This window comes from Patella vulgata, chromosome 4, assembly GCF_932274485.2.
Source record: "Patella vulgata chromosome 4, xgPatVulg1.2, whole genome shotgun sequence".
Lineage (NCBI taxonomy): Eukaryota > Metazoa > Mollusca > Gastropoda > Patellidae > Patella > Patella vulgata.
Genome location: NC_065882.2, coordinates 16,874,902 through 16,892,931, shown reverse-complemented (window position 1 = coordinate 16,892,931; position 18,030 = coordinate 16,874,902). Strand labels below are relative to the sequence as shown.

The 18,030-nt window shown below is 33.3% G+C and overlaps 2 protein-coding genes across 3 annotated transcripts in view; one reads left to right on the top strand and one right to left on the bottom strand.

Annotated features, from left to right (window-relative positions):
• The first annotated feature begins 70 nt into the window (after positions 1 to 70).
• LOC126818631 (protein DEK) lies at positions 71 to 13,836 on the top strand. Its single transcript, XM_050546153.1, has 11 exons — positions 71 to 159; positions 4,805 to 5,021; positions 5,266 to 5,421; positions 5,625 to 5,701; positions 6,333 to 6,427; positions 7,410 to 7,552; positions 8,216 to 8,409; positions 9,059 to 9,238; positions 9,854 to 9,937; positions 10,309 to 10,377; positions 10,723 to 13,836. The coding sequence occupies exons 1-11, from the start codon at positions 118 to 120 to the stop codon at positions 10,732 to 10,734; spliced, it is 1,269 nt and encodes a 422-aa protein (XP_050402110.1). The 5' UTR covers positions 71 to 117; the 3' UTR covers positions 10,735 to 13,836.
• Positions 13,837 to 15,097: 1,261 nt separating this feature from the next.
• Positions 15,098 to 18,030, bottom strand: part of LOC126818587 (general transcription factor 3C polypeptide 3) — a 44,060-nt gene continuing 41,127 nt past the window's right edge. For both annotated transcript variants that reach the window (XM_050546058.1, XM_050546059.1), the window contains one exon: positions 15,098 to 17,286. The gene's annotated coding sequence lies outside the window, so the exon portion shown is untranslated. The remainder of the gene's footprint in view (positions 17,287 to 18,030) is intronic.

Here is an 18,030-nt window from a genome sequence, read left to right as displayed (position 1 = left end):
TTTGGTTCAATATCAATAAATATGTCCTTGACCTTTGTTTGGATTTTGTAAGGGTCAATTTGATTGGATAGTTTTAAGTAGTACGCCATTTTGCCGCCATTCGATTCATTTGCAACAATGTCTGATTCCGAAAATAAAGATGCAGACCTGTCTCCAGAGGTAATGAAGAGGTCCCCTTTATAATTATTTGTAAAAAGATATAGACAAAGAAATATTTTGCAAAGCTGTAAGCGTATCCTGCGTCTATCAAATCGTAAATTATCCTGTAAAAGTTGACAATAATAGATAAACAAATTCTAATGCTTCCATTCTCATCTCAATCTAGAACTGAACCAGAGTGATGAGACGATACGACATAAGAAAAAAAAAAGACTATAATATTTTCCTCAACTAAATCGGTGGTATATTTAAAAGAAAACAATCATATATATAATTAATATAATCAGAAATGCAGAGACTATGTTGACAAGATTGATTTTGGTATAATCGCCATCGCATCGAGTGCCTGCCATGGCATTATTAGTAGTAGGCCTATTATAGCTATTCAATTACAAAATTACATAACATAGTAGTACATTAGATAACAAACCTTAATCTCTCAACCCTCCGTGTTTCAAGATAAGGGATGATGCTATTACCTTCAGTGTAGCACATGCGGGAGCGATTTGCACCTGGCATTTGTAAACAAAATTGACAATATTTTTAATCAAAACAACAATTGGTTATTGTTATTTATAATATTTCTGCCACACCCAACTACAATTAAGCATCCTACCTGAAACGGGTACAAATCCTTTTTTAAATCAAAGCGACAGTCTAGATTGCTTTTTCCGACATTTTAAATTTACGTCTGTATAAATGCGGGGCCTCGTGTGCAATAGCCAATCAAAGTACCAATCTGATCAGAGTTGCGCTGTAGTAATACGGCGTAATTATGAACGTCTGAATCAATTTTAATAAAAACAACGCTTGTTTTACTTTGTCAATATTTGCTGATAAATGATTGTTGTTTCAGTAGATTGGACTGCGTATGTGTAATAAGTACTAATAGTATAAAATTAACTTATTTTTAAGATGGTACATACATTAATAAAGAAATTGAGTTTGCCACTTTGAACTAAAGGCATCCAATCGTAGCTAAAAACAAGCACATCAGTAGCAGCGTTTTTAGTTACGTTCTCGTAGCTAAGTAGTACATATGACATACATTTCAATCTCTCCAGTTTCGGCCCCCCCCCAAAAAAAATATTGAACACAACCATCAAAGGATTTCCCCAGTCAAATTAGTTTAAAGTAGCTAAATATCTAACTCAATATCATCCAAAGTCTTACTCGTTGAAAACACAAATTATTTGTCAATTCAAATCAACATTGATGCTGTTATCTTACCGGGAAAAGACAGACTGATATCCAATATTTAAGACAAAATAAACATTTTACCATTGGTACACGAATCGTGTACCATAGTGCGTTTCATCGTCATTTGTAACAAGTGACCAGAAAGAGAGAGGCTAGACATATTCCACAACTTATGTCATACGGCGACGCCATAACTTATCTGGAGAGCATGCGCAATAGACTGGAATAACCAGACGCTCGAAATTTCTATTCAGTTGAGACTCCTGCCGTATTTCGCTGGACCTAACTGATTTGATATTAGAGTCAAAACAGAAACAATTGAATTTAAATCAGTTCATATAAATTCAGATTTCATAATTATATGCGGTGCAACCAATTTGGCCCAATTTCTAGGTCAGAAATATTGGTGATTTAGCTCCTTTAAAATAAGCCAAAAACGATGAACTAGGTAAAATTTATCCTTTGTTATCATGTTGTCCTACAGCCCGTGGATCATGCACTGTATCGACCTCTAAGGGCACTCCAATATTTTCAATCTTGAATGTTTACGAAAAGAATGTTTTATATAATATGTATTTCTTTGTATCTGTACTATTTTTGAATCCACAGTATTTGATATAAATAAAATAAAAATGTAGCAGATAAATTTATTTGAAATAGGCCAATTCAATCCATGAAAGAAAATATTAACATAAAACACATTTAAAAGGCTCATCCAAACAATAAAACATTAGTAATGGTTCTTTGATAAAGTAATCATCATTTCCAGTAAAGGTAATATATATTTTAGAAAAAGGAATAATATGTTGATAAATTTATTTGAAAATGATGTACGCAAACCTCAAAAGAAAATATTTACACAGCATGCACAGTTTTTATAAGGCACTCAGAATTTTAACAATAATCTGTAAGTTGCACTTTGATATGCATTCCTTGACAAGCTTGCAGTAGAAAGCAGTACCAATCGATAAATTAGTTTGTATAAAGAAAAGTCTTTTCGGAAAATATTAGAAATGGCAACGATCAAAACGGGATAATTAAAGCTGATAAGAGAGAGAGAAATGGGGTGTCCACTCAACACAAATAAAGCTTATTGTAGTATGTGCAAAGAAATCTTACAGTCCTTTGGTGGATGTATAAACACACAAGTAGCCAATCAGCGATTATCGTTGTCGTGTGTTGTTTCCATTTCACGCAGTGATCGGTCAATCAAGCTCGTGTACTATTTGATAACACTAACAGATAAATAATGAAGTAATGCTAAATATACAACCATATTTTATTTATTTATCATTTGTTATTGTCTTAAACTGAGTCAAAAAAAGTTGTCTAAGTGCGAACTGTCATTTTTGTGTAGTTCGAAAGGATGGGGGACTGAAACATGCTACCCATCTATTTGTCCTTCTCACTGACTAGACTGAATAATCCAGCCTCTGAAGATAACTCCTGTTCACTGATATGTCGATTACCAGAGACTGTAGTCAGTAGTGGCAGTTACATATGTTTAGTTCATTAATATTGATAAATTAATAAATCAATGTTTTACTTTTTTTTTTTATCTAACTTTGTGTCTTTGCATCATGCTATGTTGGATCCTCAGTTATGACTTATGTACAGATGATTGTATTGTCAAGATCAAACTTACGTTACAAATCATACAGGCAGGGCAGTTTGCCATTATGGTACCGTATTCTCCTTAACATAGGGCTGGACAATATTTTCGGTAATTCGATAAATCGCGATATTAAAATTTGAATTCCGATATTTTATAAACCACCTAAAAAATCGCGGTATAATGATATATCGTATTGTGTGTTTTTATATCAATATACCTGTATTTTACACGATATAATCACGATATTATGTGCTGCATTTGGGATGGGATTGACATCCAACAATTTACGGCATTACGTCACGATCGATGACTTGTCACTTAATTGTTCATTGACAAGGCCTACTAAATACATGACTAGTCTAGTAGTTTTCTCGATTATTAAACTTGATAAATAAATTCATAATTGAAAAATTATTATTTAATTTATAGAGGCATTCCCCTCTTGCCGTTGGAATTTGTCATTATAATGTCAACCCCGTCACTAATGCTGTGCAACACTCGAATGACCAGCCAAGTAAGTCGTTGCGTAATATCTTCTCTTCGCCGTCTTCGGTCGATTTATCATTGGCACTGTTGGGAAACAGTTATTTTCATTTAATGTATGATGCCGTTTGTTAGTTAACTATCATTTTGTGTGTGTGTTTGGATGGGTTTTTTTTGCCAATTTTTAAACTGAAGCCGATTTAAATAAAAGTAAAATGTTATTTGTAAATAAAACTAAATTGCGTCTAGATATTCGAGATTTAGACAAACTCCAGAGTTACACGCTGTTGTAGTGTACGGAATAGGAAATATTACGTCTGGTTCTTTGAGTCTACTCATACCCACATGTTATTCAACATTTTGCGGAACATTGCGAAGCTCAAGCTGATCGAACAGTAATAAAGCCTAAAAAAACATTGCACGAGTAACCCTTGAACTTAATTCTCGGTCTGTGCTTTTGAAACAGGGATAATGTACCCTAAGGGGGGGAGGGAATGACCTGTTTTTAACACTTATATAATCACATCTTTTATAATAAAACTAAAATATCGGGATATTGTGATATATCGCGGTATATCGTTAGCTTTTTATAATAAAACTAAAATATCGCGATATAGTGATATATCGTCGTTTTTTTGGGAAATATCACGATATTTGATTTTACCAATATCGTCCAGCTCTACCTTAACATATGCTACATATGCGAAAATGGATTTTACGTTGTACTGTAGGCACTACAATGTTTCTCTTTACTCTGCTGGGTGCAGGAATTAATCGGCATTCTAAACCCTAGATTAGCTCTTTTTTTTTTTCAATAAAAGAAACTGCAATATGGTAAAAATAATATTGATTCAATAACTAAGACTTGAACCAAAATTACAGTAGTATTCATTTCAATCTTATATTTAAAGCCTTGCAGTGCTCCACTGATACTCTTGATTTAAATCTAAACTAGAAAAAAAGACTGAAGGATGTTCTTTAGATAGTAATTTAGATGTTTGAATAAATAAAAAAAATGTAGGTTAGATGCCATCTAATGATGAATGATGATTATGAATAAAAACTACTTTTTAATGTACATGGATTAAATGTCTAAGCTTATATTTGTTGTTGAGTCTGGAATATTGTGCCTACAAAATTACCCCATAACTACTGCCTTTGCCTTACAATATGCTTTCATATTCAGAAATACAAAATGCTAAAGTAAAAGGACAATACATATTATCACAGTCCTTAGGCCTTTTGATTTTATAAACATTGTTAGGATGCTTGTGTAGATTGTATAATGATACAATGTATCTAAACGCTTATTCAAATGAGGTTAAACTCTGTTTCATTTATTTCTAGCCTGAAGAAAACATAAAGAAGCCTGTTAGTATGGATGTGGGAGGTGGTGACAACAGTAACTCTAAGGAAGAAGTTAAAAATGATATGCCAGCGATCGACAGTCCTCCATCATCGGAACCAAATACTCCAAATAAAAACAACACACCTGTCACGTCACCTAAAAAATCCAAAAAGAAAAAAGTTGTGACTTCACCAGATGAAGAGGAAGAATTGCCTCGTAAGAATTTTAAGTTATTTTATTGTACATGAAGCTTGATGGATTTCTTTGATCACAGTTCAAATTTCAGATTGCAGGAATGAATTCACTTAACGAAACTTTAGTTTTTACCTTTATGTTATGATGATAAACCATTGTTTCATTCACAGTCAAAGAGGGTTTATGACCTTGCGCAAAAATCTTGAATACTAATGTCAGACTTCTGAAAGTAAATGAACTTAAATTAGTATATTTGTTCGTTTAGCCGGATTATTAGAAAGACCAGTTATCATAGAATCAGGAAAAAGAGAAAGGAAAAAGACTGATAGACTTCCAGCTGGAGGAAACTTTACACCAAGTCAGAAAAAGAAAATTGAAATACCTGAAGGAAAGGGAACAAAATTAGGAGAATGTCCAAGAAGTAAGTTTTTATTAACATCATCATGTATTAATTGTCATTTATTTAGATTTGAGAAAAATATACAACTCAACAAGAAGTAAGTTTTTATTAACATCATCATGTATTAATTGTCATTTATTTAGATTTGAGAAAAATATACAACTCAAAAGAACAAAGTATTTTAAAAGAATTCGAGTTACTGAGTGCCAATATTTTCTTTTCAGTTGAACAAAAACTACAACAAAATAAAGCTGATGATCTCAAATTTTTACACAGATTATTATTTAACAGACAAGGCTCTGTAAGTATTCCATAAAATTTGTATTCTCAGACTACAGCACAAATGATCCAGACCGGTAGTCGTAATAGGCTACTGGACAATTTCAGGACAGTCAAACAATAGCAAGTAAGGCGTCTACTACAAAATCCCACATTATTTGAATATTGGGTTTGAAAAGTCCATTTCCTTAATTAGTTGGTGACAAAAATGTCATGTTGTATACAGTAAACAAGAGATAAAGATGGTTAAGATTTCTAAATTAATGTATCTAAGATTATTCTGGTTTTCATCGACTTTTTTAGTCCACTAAATTATTAGAAAAGAAAGTAGAGTTATTCTCCATAAAAGACAGAATTCATTAGGGGGATGTTTCATTGTCAAAATGGAATGTCCTGAATTGACAGAATTACAATCGAGTGACACCTTATTCGGCCTTATAACAGTTATGTTAGTACCTACAAATATTATGTTTCAACTGTCATGGTTGATTAGGATACATGTACTATCCTATGCAGGCGTTGGCTGTGTTGTAGCCAAAAGTCCCCCTTTTTACACGATTGTCAGTACAGTTCCGGAATGTTAAATGCGCATTCCCTAGATCTTGCTTGAATTTGACTCGTGATTTCTTTGAATATTATATTTTCTTGTCTAGGCTCAGGAGATAAAAAAGAACATCAAACAGTTTTGTGGGTATGCGTTTGAATCTGGAGATAAAGAATACGATAAAAAGATGGCAGTTATAAACAAGTAAGTAACTATAGCCTTACTTTAAGAATAGATTTATGATTAGTTTAGAGTATTGTTTTTCAACAAGAAAATAATTTTTTTTTGTAAACCAACATAAAAATGAGATTAATGATTGTATATTGCCGTCCCTTCCCCCAGTCTGTATAAATGTTAGTCTTTGACTAATCACATACTGCAGTTATCAGGTGGGGTTGATGGCGGGATGGTTAGCATGTGCGTGCTGTATCATAAGGTCTGTCATTGAGTCAACTGCCATGGTTTCGATTGCGGAGTAGGGTCGCCTGTCCAACCCCTTGGGTTTTCTCCAGGTCCGCTGGTTCCTCCCACGGCTAAAGACCCCTACGCGCTAGCGAATTATCGAAATAAAATTGAACCATGTGTTAGTCCTGAAATGACCTAGTTTGTGTCAGTGGAGGTTACCCCCCCTCTCTCTCTCTCTCTCTCTCTCTCTGCAGTTATCAACTGAGTTTATATGTTTACATTAGTTAGCCCTAGAGATGTTTTGAATTTCATTAGGCTATTTCTGATGAGAATTTGTAGAGTTATTGTTGATCTTTGTTTCGATTATTGCAATGAATAGCGATTATAACAGTAACTCTTTTGAATAATTACTTCTAGCTAAAGTTACTGCCTTTGATTTTTTTGTACAAGACTGTCGATGTGCCTATGGTAGTTTACAGTATAAAGTTTACATGGACTTCTCAAATAACTTACATGATGTCGATTTATGTTTTTTCCCTGGCAACCTATGTTTTTATATAATATATTCAAAATAATGCTAGACCTACCTTATCAACGAAAGTCCAAGTTCAGACCTATTCTGAATAATATATATAGGACATACATTTTAATTAAAATCTGTCATGATTTGTCAGATTCGTCTCAATTTGTCGTAAGAGATAGTTATTTCCTTACTAAATGGAATAATTAGTAAAAACATGTGAAGAAAGTGTACTATAATTATATTATTATTTATTTTCAGATGTACAATTTCTCAGTTAAAGTCAGCTTGTGGTATATTAGATTTGGAAAGAACTGGTCAGAAAGTGGATATTGTTTATCGATTAATGGCTTTTCTTCTTCATCCAGAAAACTCGGGGAAACCATTACCAAAACCAAAGCCCAGTAAGTTTGTTAAGAGTCATTCACAAAATCATGCAGTCCTATTGATGTGAAAGCCTGTTTCTATTTCAAAACCAGTTTCAGCTAAGAAAAATCATTTCTGATAGTGAGCTCACAAGAGAAAAACAATTTGAATGTGTTAACTGCAACACTTAGTTATAAGAGATTTATAACCGGTTACATACTAGAAAACATCAACAATTAGGGTCTGTAAATTTACCCTAGTTCCAAAATAACCACTTGAGTATTGGTACCTTTAGCTAATACTATTCTAGTGAAAGAGAAATGATAAAAAATGGGTTACTTACACATGATTAAAAAAGAGAAATGATAAAAAATGGGTTACTTACACATGATTAAAAAAAAAAAAAAAATAGAGTCTTTGTTAATTACTGAATGGGTCAACAGAATTGTAAATAGTCAATCTCAATCAGAATTTATAATAATAGCTTAAACAAAACATTAATATGGCATTTCTGTTTCATTGATGGGATCCCTCCAGTTCCATCTTTTTTCTGCAGAAATTCATAGCCCCTGAACCTTAATTATGTATATATGTGCACTTATGTATGGCCCAAATGACTAATTATAAAAGTGTTGAAACTGTAGTGCCTTATTGTAATTTGTCAAGTGTTAAGTTGTTAATTTTGAATATTGTCATTTTAGAGCGCTCAAGTAGTGGTAAGAAAGCTAAAGGAGAAAAACGTAAACGATCAAGTAAAAAAGAAGGTAAGAAAACGAAATCTAAAGAAGATGTTGATTTATCAGATGATGATGATGACGAAGAGGATAATCATGAAGATAAAAGTGCGGATGATGATGAGAATGTGAGTGAGGAAGAGGAAGAGGAAGAAGTGGCGGTATGCTTTTGAAATTTTATCCTGATTATCTCCCTTTTTCATTGCCAATGCTGTAATGCAGTTGTAATTTTTGAAAAAGAACTTCTGCCCTTCATTTTTATAGTAACTCAGACATCTTTACTTTGGTCCCCCTCTTTTTTAAAAGCAAATCTAGTGTTGTTTGTTCATTTCTAAATCGTGTCAACATGCTCAACAATGGCCAGGGAAAGTTACTAACATAATCCTGTTTAAATAATTTCACATACTGATCTAACTTACCCTACTGATACTTGGGAAGTAGTCAACTGTATGTCCAGTTTTTTTTAAAGTCATTTGATTACTTCCCTTGTTTAGAGTTTTGCATTTATGTAAAATGAAATAAAATAGGGTATAACATTCTACTCCGACGGGACTAATGAAATCGGGTTGCATTTATGAATTACCTCATTTCTACGAATTGAATAGATCTATACGATTTACTTTCATGTACTGACATTGAGAATTTTTGTAAACAAACAGTCGATCATGAAATAAGGATTAGAATAATACATTGTTTGGAAAATGGTCCTTTTTTGTGTTTTGCATGTTGTGGTTTGCTCACTTGTTGTCAGGTTGTATCATTTTAGGCTCGGTGCTGTATATTTAATGTCTGTCTCTTATTTTTTTAAAGCCACCAAAAAAGAAAGTAAAACATAATAAAACACCGAAAAAAGTAAAACCCAAAGCCGATAAAAGTAAAGAAAATGGCAAAAAAGAAAAAGCAGCGAAGAAAAAGAAAGTGGTTGTAGAGTCTGATGATGAAAGTTCAGATGATGAACCATTAAGTAAAATAAGTTCTGAACCTCCAACTGTAAGTACAACTACTACTATTGTAAATTATATTGAGCAGATAATAAACTGGAAGTCAGGAACATATTTTCATATTCAACAGAAGCAATATTTGTTTCCTTTTATCTCCATATTACTATATTTTAAAGCAAAATTTTCTGCAGACTTTACATAATGTCTGGATGTCTTAAGACGTCTTAGTGTCCTTTTCTTGCTAGTAATTTCAGGAACAATCTGATTAATATGCAGATCTATATTTCATTTCGGGTTTTTTATACTTTCAATTCCCTACACTACATGAAAATCTGACAAGTTGTACTCTAAGGTCGTGTCAGGGGTCAGACATTGATTAATCAATCGGCGTTGGCGTTTTTAATGGTTTACCCACAGTTCCGTGCTTGGAACGTCAAGAAGTCGCTGTAACGGACTGTTTCATTGGCTTATCCCTCACTTCAACCAAAACGTCGGTAATATAACAACTCCTCCAGATCCTAGTTGAGTAAAGACAAGTAAAGTAAAACGAAATTTTGAAATACAAAATTGGAAACGAAATAGGATCTGTGTTTTAATCAGATTGCTTCAGGAACACATTTAATTACATGTTTGTTTTACTTGTATTTTCTAATTGATATTATAGAATAGTGAAATAAAAGTAGTTATAGAGAAAATATTAGATGGAGCTGATTTAGAAGAAGTTACAATGAAAACAGTAGTTAAACAGGTAAATAGTTATCTTTAATACTAGTTATATTCCCTATATTCTTGGTTTTGACTCATGCTTATACACAGTTTTATACTATATCTAGGCCTCATCTTGTGCTACCTGCACACAGTTTTATAGTGTATCCAGGCCTCAGCAGGTGCCTGTACAGTTTAATGTACCTTTATGTTTTTGATGAAAGATTATGGTTCACCTATATCTAAATTCTAACAATAGATGGCTAATGATGAGGGATTTAATTCAATCTACTTTATTAAAAATTTCTAGTAGGGTAGCCCAAAATGAGGCATCATTTATCAGTTCGAAGAAGATTGGGTGTCACGTCTGAAATCATTAAATATATTTTCTAAAATAAATATTTTATATTCCAGGTTTATGCTAAATATCCTTCCTTTGATTTATCTGATAGAAAAGACTTTATTAAAAGCACAGTTAAACAAGTAAGTATCGTCAAAATGGTTCATCATCCTACTGGACAATATCTGTAAAATAAATTCAGAAATAAATGTCTTTTATTTTATATAATACAGAAAACCTTGAACATTTCCTAATTGACAGCATTGCAATCAAAAATTTAGAATCGTGAAGAAATCAAATGTCTCAGCTGTTCTGATTGGGGGGAAAAATTGTCTTATCATTGCTTACTCAATTTTAACTTGTAATGGCTTTCAAAGAAAAGGTTTTCACAATGTTAGATTAAGTTCACTGTTACATTAGACTAAGTGCTCCCAATTGTCTATAATTCATTTGTATATAATTTCTCATTATTCAATCTTTTTTTCCAGATAATATCGTGAGAGGGTATAATAAAGAAGTTATATGGTAGTTATTTTGGGCAGCTTATTATGAAGATGAACAATAATTGAGGAGAATGAACCACAAATGAAAGATAAAAACTTGTTAGTTTTAAGTTATATATAGTCCAATCTGTTTAAAACAGGGCGATTTATTTTATGATGAGTTTGACAATGTTAAGAATTCGAATGTTAAATGAATTGTGTTGTGGTATAATTAACACATTATCGGTTCATTTGATTTTCCTTGTTGTATCTATCCAGTTTTAAGTTGTTTTCAATCATGCATATAGATTGCATTTGTATAGTTAATCATTGTACTAATATATCAACATTTTAACGAACACCTTAAAAGGATCATTTGTTTCATTAAATCATGTATTGATTCACTCATTTGTGTATTGTTTAGTTATTAAGACAGAATAGTACTTTCTATTTGTCGTACATTTGTTTACTCCACTGCCATGTTAGTTTCAAGATATTGGTGTATCAATAAAATGAATATCTTGGGAGCTATCATTAAGGCAAGACTCCATTGGCGATTTATTTTAAGCTAGAAACGACCTGTCATGTTCTTTTTGTGGCTGGGATTCTATCAAGTCTGCTGTAGGATTGTCTGAATATCATCTTCCTGAAAACGAATTGTAGATTTGATAATGCAAGTGACCAATATTTCACTTATGAATTACACCATTTCCATTAAAAATTACACCATTTCCATTAAGAATTAAACCATTTCATTTAAGAATTACAAATGGGCAATAAAATATAGTTCCAAATAAATGTACAAATTGATTTCCTAATTCAGAGCAAAAGAATTTCTGTATAAATAATTAAATTACTGATGTGCCATTTGCATTTATCACTAAAATATCACATTTATCACGGCTTAATACACACTAATATGTACTCAGATTGATTATTTAACATTTAATTAAGAAAACAATATCAAGATACCAACGTTAGATATTGTCCTGGCATGGATTCAAGAGGATTTAAAACAGGCCTGTTAATAAATGTTCTTCTACAACAAAATGGCAACAGGCTTATTGCATAGCGAGCAACTTAGATCGATGAAATTTCAATTCCACATATTTGTTTAACTACTGAATAGAATTGAACCGTATTTGGACTGATTCGTATTAGAGATTCATCTTTCCCAATATTTTAGTTCACAAAGTATTCCTATTGCATAAAATGGTATATTGAGACTTTAATTCACAGATTTCAGTTTGATTAAGTGGGGGTGATATGATGGATGTGTAATTACTTGGTCTAATTTATACACAGCAGCTTTATTCATATCTACTTAAATTAAAATATTTTAAGAATCCAGTCTTTTTATTGGTTAAGAACTAAGATCTGTACTTTGATTGTAAAAATTCTGGCCCCAAGTTCACAAAGCATTCTTAGACTCAAGTTAAGAATTTACTCAACTTTCAATCACTGTTTATGAGACATATCTTTGATCCAGAAACACAAAACTTTGCACACAGTTTCTTATTGATGTATTTGATACATTAAAACAACAAAAGTTTTATAATGGGCTATATTTTAGTTAAAATAAGGCGAACAATTTTGAGTAAATTCTTAACTTAAGTCTGAGAATGCTTTGTGAACTGGGGGCCTGGGGCCTTAAAAGAAGTTTTTGTGAATAAAGTCACAGGTCTATAGAATGCAATTACTGTGCAGTCACTCCACAAAACTGTGTCCTGTTACTAAAGGCCATGGAAACCGTTTGTTTAATATGGTGGGAATCTATGATAATATTGAATTGATTGATTTGTTTTATAAGTATTCTATGAATATCAGATGTTTGATTGTTAAGCATGTTTACTTTGTTAACCATATATAAATGTGAAAAGTATTTTCCCTAGAGGCATAGGTCAAGAAGTGTGGGATTTTTTTTTAGCCGGGTTACCAGTTGTCAGGAATGACAAGCTACAGTCAGGAAAAGAAAAGGCACGGTCAACCTCAACACTGGAGTTCAGATAACAGACAGAAATACCAGTGTCCTGACAAAATTCTCCTCCATAACATTGGACATCTGGCCATTAGAAAAAAAATAATATTAAGTTAGTCTCAAAATAACCAGAGTATTGTGTTGACGAGACATTAAAATCCATTCCTATCCTTACTGAAAGGAGAATAGCTACCATTGTTTCATAGTTATTATGAAAGAAAACTTGATGTATCTCCCCCCCCCCCTCTCTTAAAACTGACACATCTCATTTAGTTCTTCATTTGTACATTTTGTTCATAGGGCCATAAGCTGATATTCAGTGAGAAAAGGCGGTCTTAAAACGTGCAACAAGGGCAACAATCAAAACGTGTGCCCATACTGTTCCGTTTTCCTTATAAATTATATGTAGTTTGCTTATATAATTTACAACAGCCGATGTTCCTCCAAACATAGAGTATAGAATAACATGGTTACTCTTAATGATGATTTGTTTCGAAACTAAGATTAATTTTGATTTTGTAATATCTCGACCTCTAAGAATTGATTTTTGAAACAAGGGATTGAAATTCCCTAAATGATGTATAGAGCTTAAAGATGTATTATTGTGCAAGAGCTAAATCGACCTATCACAAGTCTTTTTTCTGGCATCAAATGTTATATTAATTCAACATTTATTTACATGAAAAGCCCATAATCAACCCTTTTGACCATAGGGTGGCTTCAGACTTTGTTTATTATCATAGGATTGGTACTTGAAGATCAAGACTATCTTGTCAAAACTTTGCTCATAATTAAGTAATTTATAGCAAGAACGGCTAGCTCTTTATGTAAATCTTACATAATGTATCTTTAAATTTACACATTTGTCATTTTACAGGGTAATATGACACATCAATTTGTAGCCAAAAAAATTTGTATTTCTTTAACTGTATACATATTTATACTACCAATTAATTTTATTGAAAATCAATCAATGCTTTGAATACATATTCATTTAGAGTGAGTATTCAGGAATTATTCAGTTGTTACATGTAGCATTTATTATTATTTTATTCATTGTACACTAGTAGGTCAAACATATTTTTATTACTGTTTTTAATCATGTCTGTACAGAATATTGAATAAAATATGCTTGAAAATTACTATTTTATTGGTACTTCAAAATATGGTATGTTTCTCAGAAAGAAAATACAGTAGTAACACAGTTTAAACTCCATGCAAAATAAACTAGGTCACTTTGGGATTTATTTTTGGTATCTCCATTTCAATAATAAACTTGTATAGTATGATCAAATCACAATACTGGATTCTGGGATAGACCATAAGGCGGAGTAACACTAGTCGTTTCATCTTGAGGTTTTATAACTCTAGTACGCTGGCTCGCTAGCCTGGAGGCCGGGTGTTCAGATTCCTGCACTGGCCGAGAAAGTTCATTCAGATTTTCCGGCGTGGTTCACTCTTGTCAGTGATGCAGGACGGAGGGCCTGAAAAGGACAGCTGTCTAGTCCTTCGGATGATGCGGAATACCGAGGTCCCATGTATACATTGGAATGCACGTAAAAGATCCCTTGACAGTTGGAATTCGATACAAGAGTAGGCGATAGTGCCGCTGCCCGGGCAAAATTTCCCTCATAGCACACTGTATGGCGTATGCTTGTCTTCATTAGCCCAGCATAGGAGTAGGACGTTAAACCCCATTTCATTTCTATTGACTGTCTTCATTAGCTCAGTTCGGAGTAGGACATTAACAATGTCATTCAGGATTAAACAGAGCTCCACATTGTTTACATAACGTTACATTATGTCTCAAGAAATTTTTACCCACAATTAACCAGTGCATAGCGGAATATTGCAGAAAAACTAATTGCGTGACAAACAAGGCTATCAAAGGTTAAATGTAAACAATACTGTTTGGAGACGAACAATACTTTCACCATTTCTAATACCTTAAATCACTGTCCAAAGTTTTGGGGAAGACCCCAGATTAAACAAAGGGCTGTCATCTTGCTGTATCATAAGTCAATCCAGCAATGGCCAGAGGGGGATTTCTCGGGCCATTGCTTCAGGAATATGTTGTTCATCCTTCAGAGGTCACATTTATCACTCAATCTTCTTGAAATTTATATGGATTACATCCGTGAGATGAAAAAGCCCATTGTGAATTACCTTTAGAGTTATAGCCCTTGATTACTTCTGCAGTCAATCTAGCATAGGGAGCCTCAGTCAGGAATGCCTGCTGACCATATCCTTAGAATGACACAAAAAAAAAAAAAGAGTAAAAATGTTGCTATTGGTTGGAAGTGGTAGTGGCCTGGATCTCGAGAGCTGTACGGACCGGAAGAAGTCTTAATTGAATTGATGAAAAAATTAAACACAGTGTTTATGTTCATGAATTGAAGAAGCTTATTGATTTTCAATATTTTATATCAAATTTATTTCATCTTAACATTTAATTACTGAGACCAGCTCATAATTTCTATTTTAAGCATAACAAATACAGTGCACTCTTTCACATCCGACCTCTGATCACTCCGGCACTCTGTTACATCCAACACCATTTTCATGTCCCGATTTATTTTAAGTTTGGTCACCCTATGGATCTCTTCGAACCTTTGACGACGACCTGGGGATGCTCGATTCACAGTCCGGAACGTCCCGAATTAACAGAATTTCAATTGAGTGACGCAGAATTCAGTCCTGTCACAGTTCTGTCAGTCCCGACGACGGAGGTGGTGTGAGTAGAATTGTGACGTAATTAAACACGACGAACAGGTTTCGGCTGCATGGTTGGATGAGATATTTATACCCATTTTCACTCGATTGTCACTGTTTTTGGGATTGAGAGAATTCAATTCGGAACGTTCAATCGAGTACGGCCATTATCAATGAACACGTGATAGCAAAGACAAGAGTGCGATCAACTGAAGACGGTGAAGAAGATAAATTAACGACAGACTTGACCTATTCAAAATGCCTATGCATGTTAAATGAATTAAAAATTAATGTAATAAAATTTTGAATGTACAGAAAGGTTTATCATTTTTAAAGGGAATAAAATTCTGGTGATTCGAAGTTCTATGTTCGAAGCTACATTATAATAATACTTCCGGTTTTACGAAGTTACAATATTTCTGGTTTTGAGAAAACTGGGTATTCCGACACTGCGTAATCCGACATATTGTAATGATCCCGTACGATGTCGGATGTGACAGAGTGCACTGTACAGTTGGACTTATTAGCATTGGTGTAGTCAATGGAACCCAACTTCATAGGTCACACTGTTAAACCCTGATATTTTAACCAATTTACGTCTGTTAATAGTCATCTTAAACATATCTCCCAGAATTCGATGCACTGCACATCTTGCGTAAAACTCCCAAAATGCTTAAACATGTCTCCCAGAATTCTGTGTAAAACTCCCAAAATGTTCAAACATATCTAACAATTCTGTGCACATCTTGCATGAAGCTCCCAATATTAAACCTATCTTCCAGAAATCTGTGTAAAACGCAAATAAACAGATCATTTAATTAGCTAATCACTTACACCACAAAGAATGCATTTTATTTAAAAACACTTACTGCTGTGGTGAAGGAGATTGTAAAAATTGAACTGATACAAAAAACAAATGAACTAGGATTCATTATTTTGCGTACCTCAATCCCCACCCTCTTTTCCAATTCCTGTATTCACACTGCTACACAAATTGTGGTAATAATGGCAACCCTAACCCTTTTTACTGGCGTCATTGTAACCCAAACCTTTTTTACTGGTGCTATTGCAACCTCTTTTATCCTGTGTGATTGTAACCATTGTAACCCTAACCCTTTTTACTGGTGCTTTTGCAACTCTAGCCCTTTTTTACCGTTGCTTTTGAAACCCTAACCCTTTTTTTTCCCTGTGCCATAATTACTGAGCACCGTCATTACACATAACCACATTAATTTGGTATTTTAGACAAACAAGGCAAGCTTAACGTTGATGTTAGTGTAGCGGACTCGTAGCCCACTACTAAACATGAGTTTCTAATGTAACTATATCTGCGTCTGGTTGTGACGAGACTAACACAGTAGGTGCACGTTTATCACTGTCTGTTTTTTTATCACTGATTAATTTCTTGGGATTAACAAAACTGGAAGAGTTTGTTAAATTTAGAACTTGTGTCATATATTGTTTATTTTCAAACTGCGCAGAATGGAATTTATCACGTGACACAAACTCCCGATAATAAAGTCTGAGATTGGCTTCTTCCCTTTCTCTTCGGATGTATTTCACCATTAGTATTACAATACTGAAGGCATAGAACATGAGTACTATTATTATATATAACAATGCATCAATTCCCTTTTCTTCAGTTGGTGGAATCATTGTTGAATTCACGTCTAGATTGAATAACGTAAAGTTGGTGGTGTTGGCGACTTTGGCAAGATTTAAAAACATCATACTTGAACTGTAGGTTGACAGACAGATGTTGTGTTTGTCACTAATGTGGTTCTCACTAATGTGTTTCCAGCATGTAACTCTTATTGTTATTCACAATGTATCAAGTTATTGCACTTTATTTCATTTATCCATGTCTGTGCATATTGTATCTGAAAAATAAATAAAACAATTTATATAATACTAACATTTGTGGACGTATATTGTTGTCACCTTTGTCCATCATCTGTGGTCTTTCTACAATTGTTTGTGAACACTCTTGATAAATTTCATCATAAGAAAAAAAAACTATCAAAATTCAGAGTTTTCCTATTGTAAATCAGTCACTGAATTACATTTCAATGATAATGTTTGATGTCCCAAACTCTGAATTCCCATGTTTAAAGCACACATAACTTTCATCATTAATCGCAATTGAATTTAATTGTACTATTCTAAAAGAGGTCATGGGGATTGAGAATATATTCTAACAATCCACAGGCATATCCATCTCTATTGTCTATTAAAAGCGACGAGTAGAGTAAAATAAGACTGTGAATTCTGAATTACCATTACAATTGTTCACATCTCTGCTCAAAATCAGATTAGTTCCGTCCATGATGTGATCACTGGCTTGTAAAGATAACACTTTTATTTATAGGAATATTCTATTGTGAAATCAACCCAAGATAACACCAAGAATTTTAGAATTGTTTATTGGCAAGTGCTCAGTTCTAGAGTAAATCAAAATTCCAATCTAAAAAGAATACACTGATATGGACGGAGAGAGAGGAAAGAAATCTAATGAAATGAAATGGGGTTTAACGTCCTACTGTTCTGCTCCTATACTGGGCTAATGAAGACGGGCATACGCCATACAGTGTGCTATGAGGGAAATTTTGCCCGGGCAGCGGCAA

Coding starts and splice junctions, on each gene's coding strand:
- LOC126818631 (XM_050546153.1), top strand. CDS start 118: ATGTCTGATTCCGAAAATAAAGATGCAGACCTGTCTCCAGAG. Junction 160..4,804: donor ATGCAGACCTGTCTCCAGAG/GTAATGAAGAGG, acceptor ATTTATTTCTAG/CCTGAAGAAAACATAAAGAA. Junction 5,022..5,265: donor TGAAGAGGAAGAATTGCCTC/GTAAGAATTTTA, acceptor TTGTTCGTTTAG/CCGGATTATTAGAAAGACCA.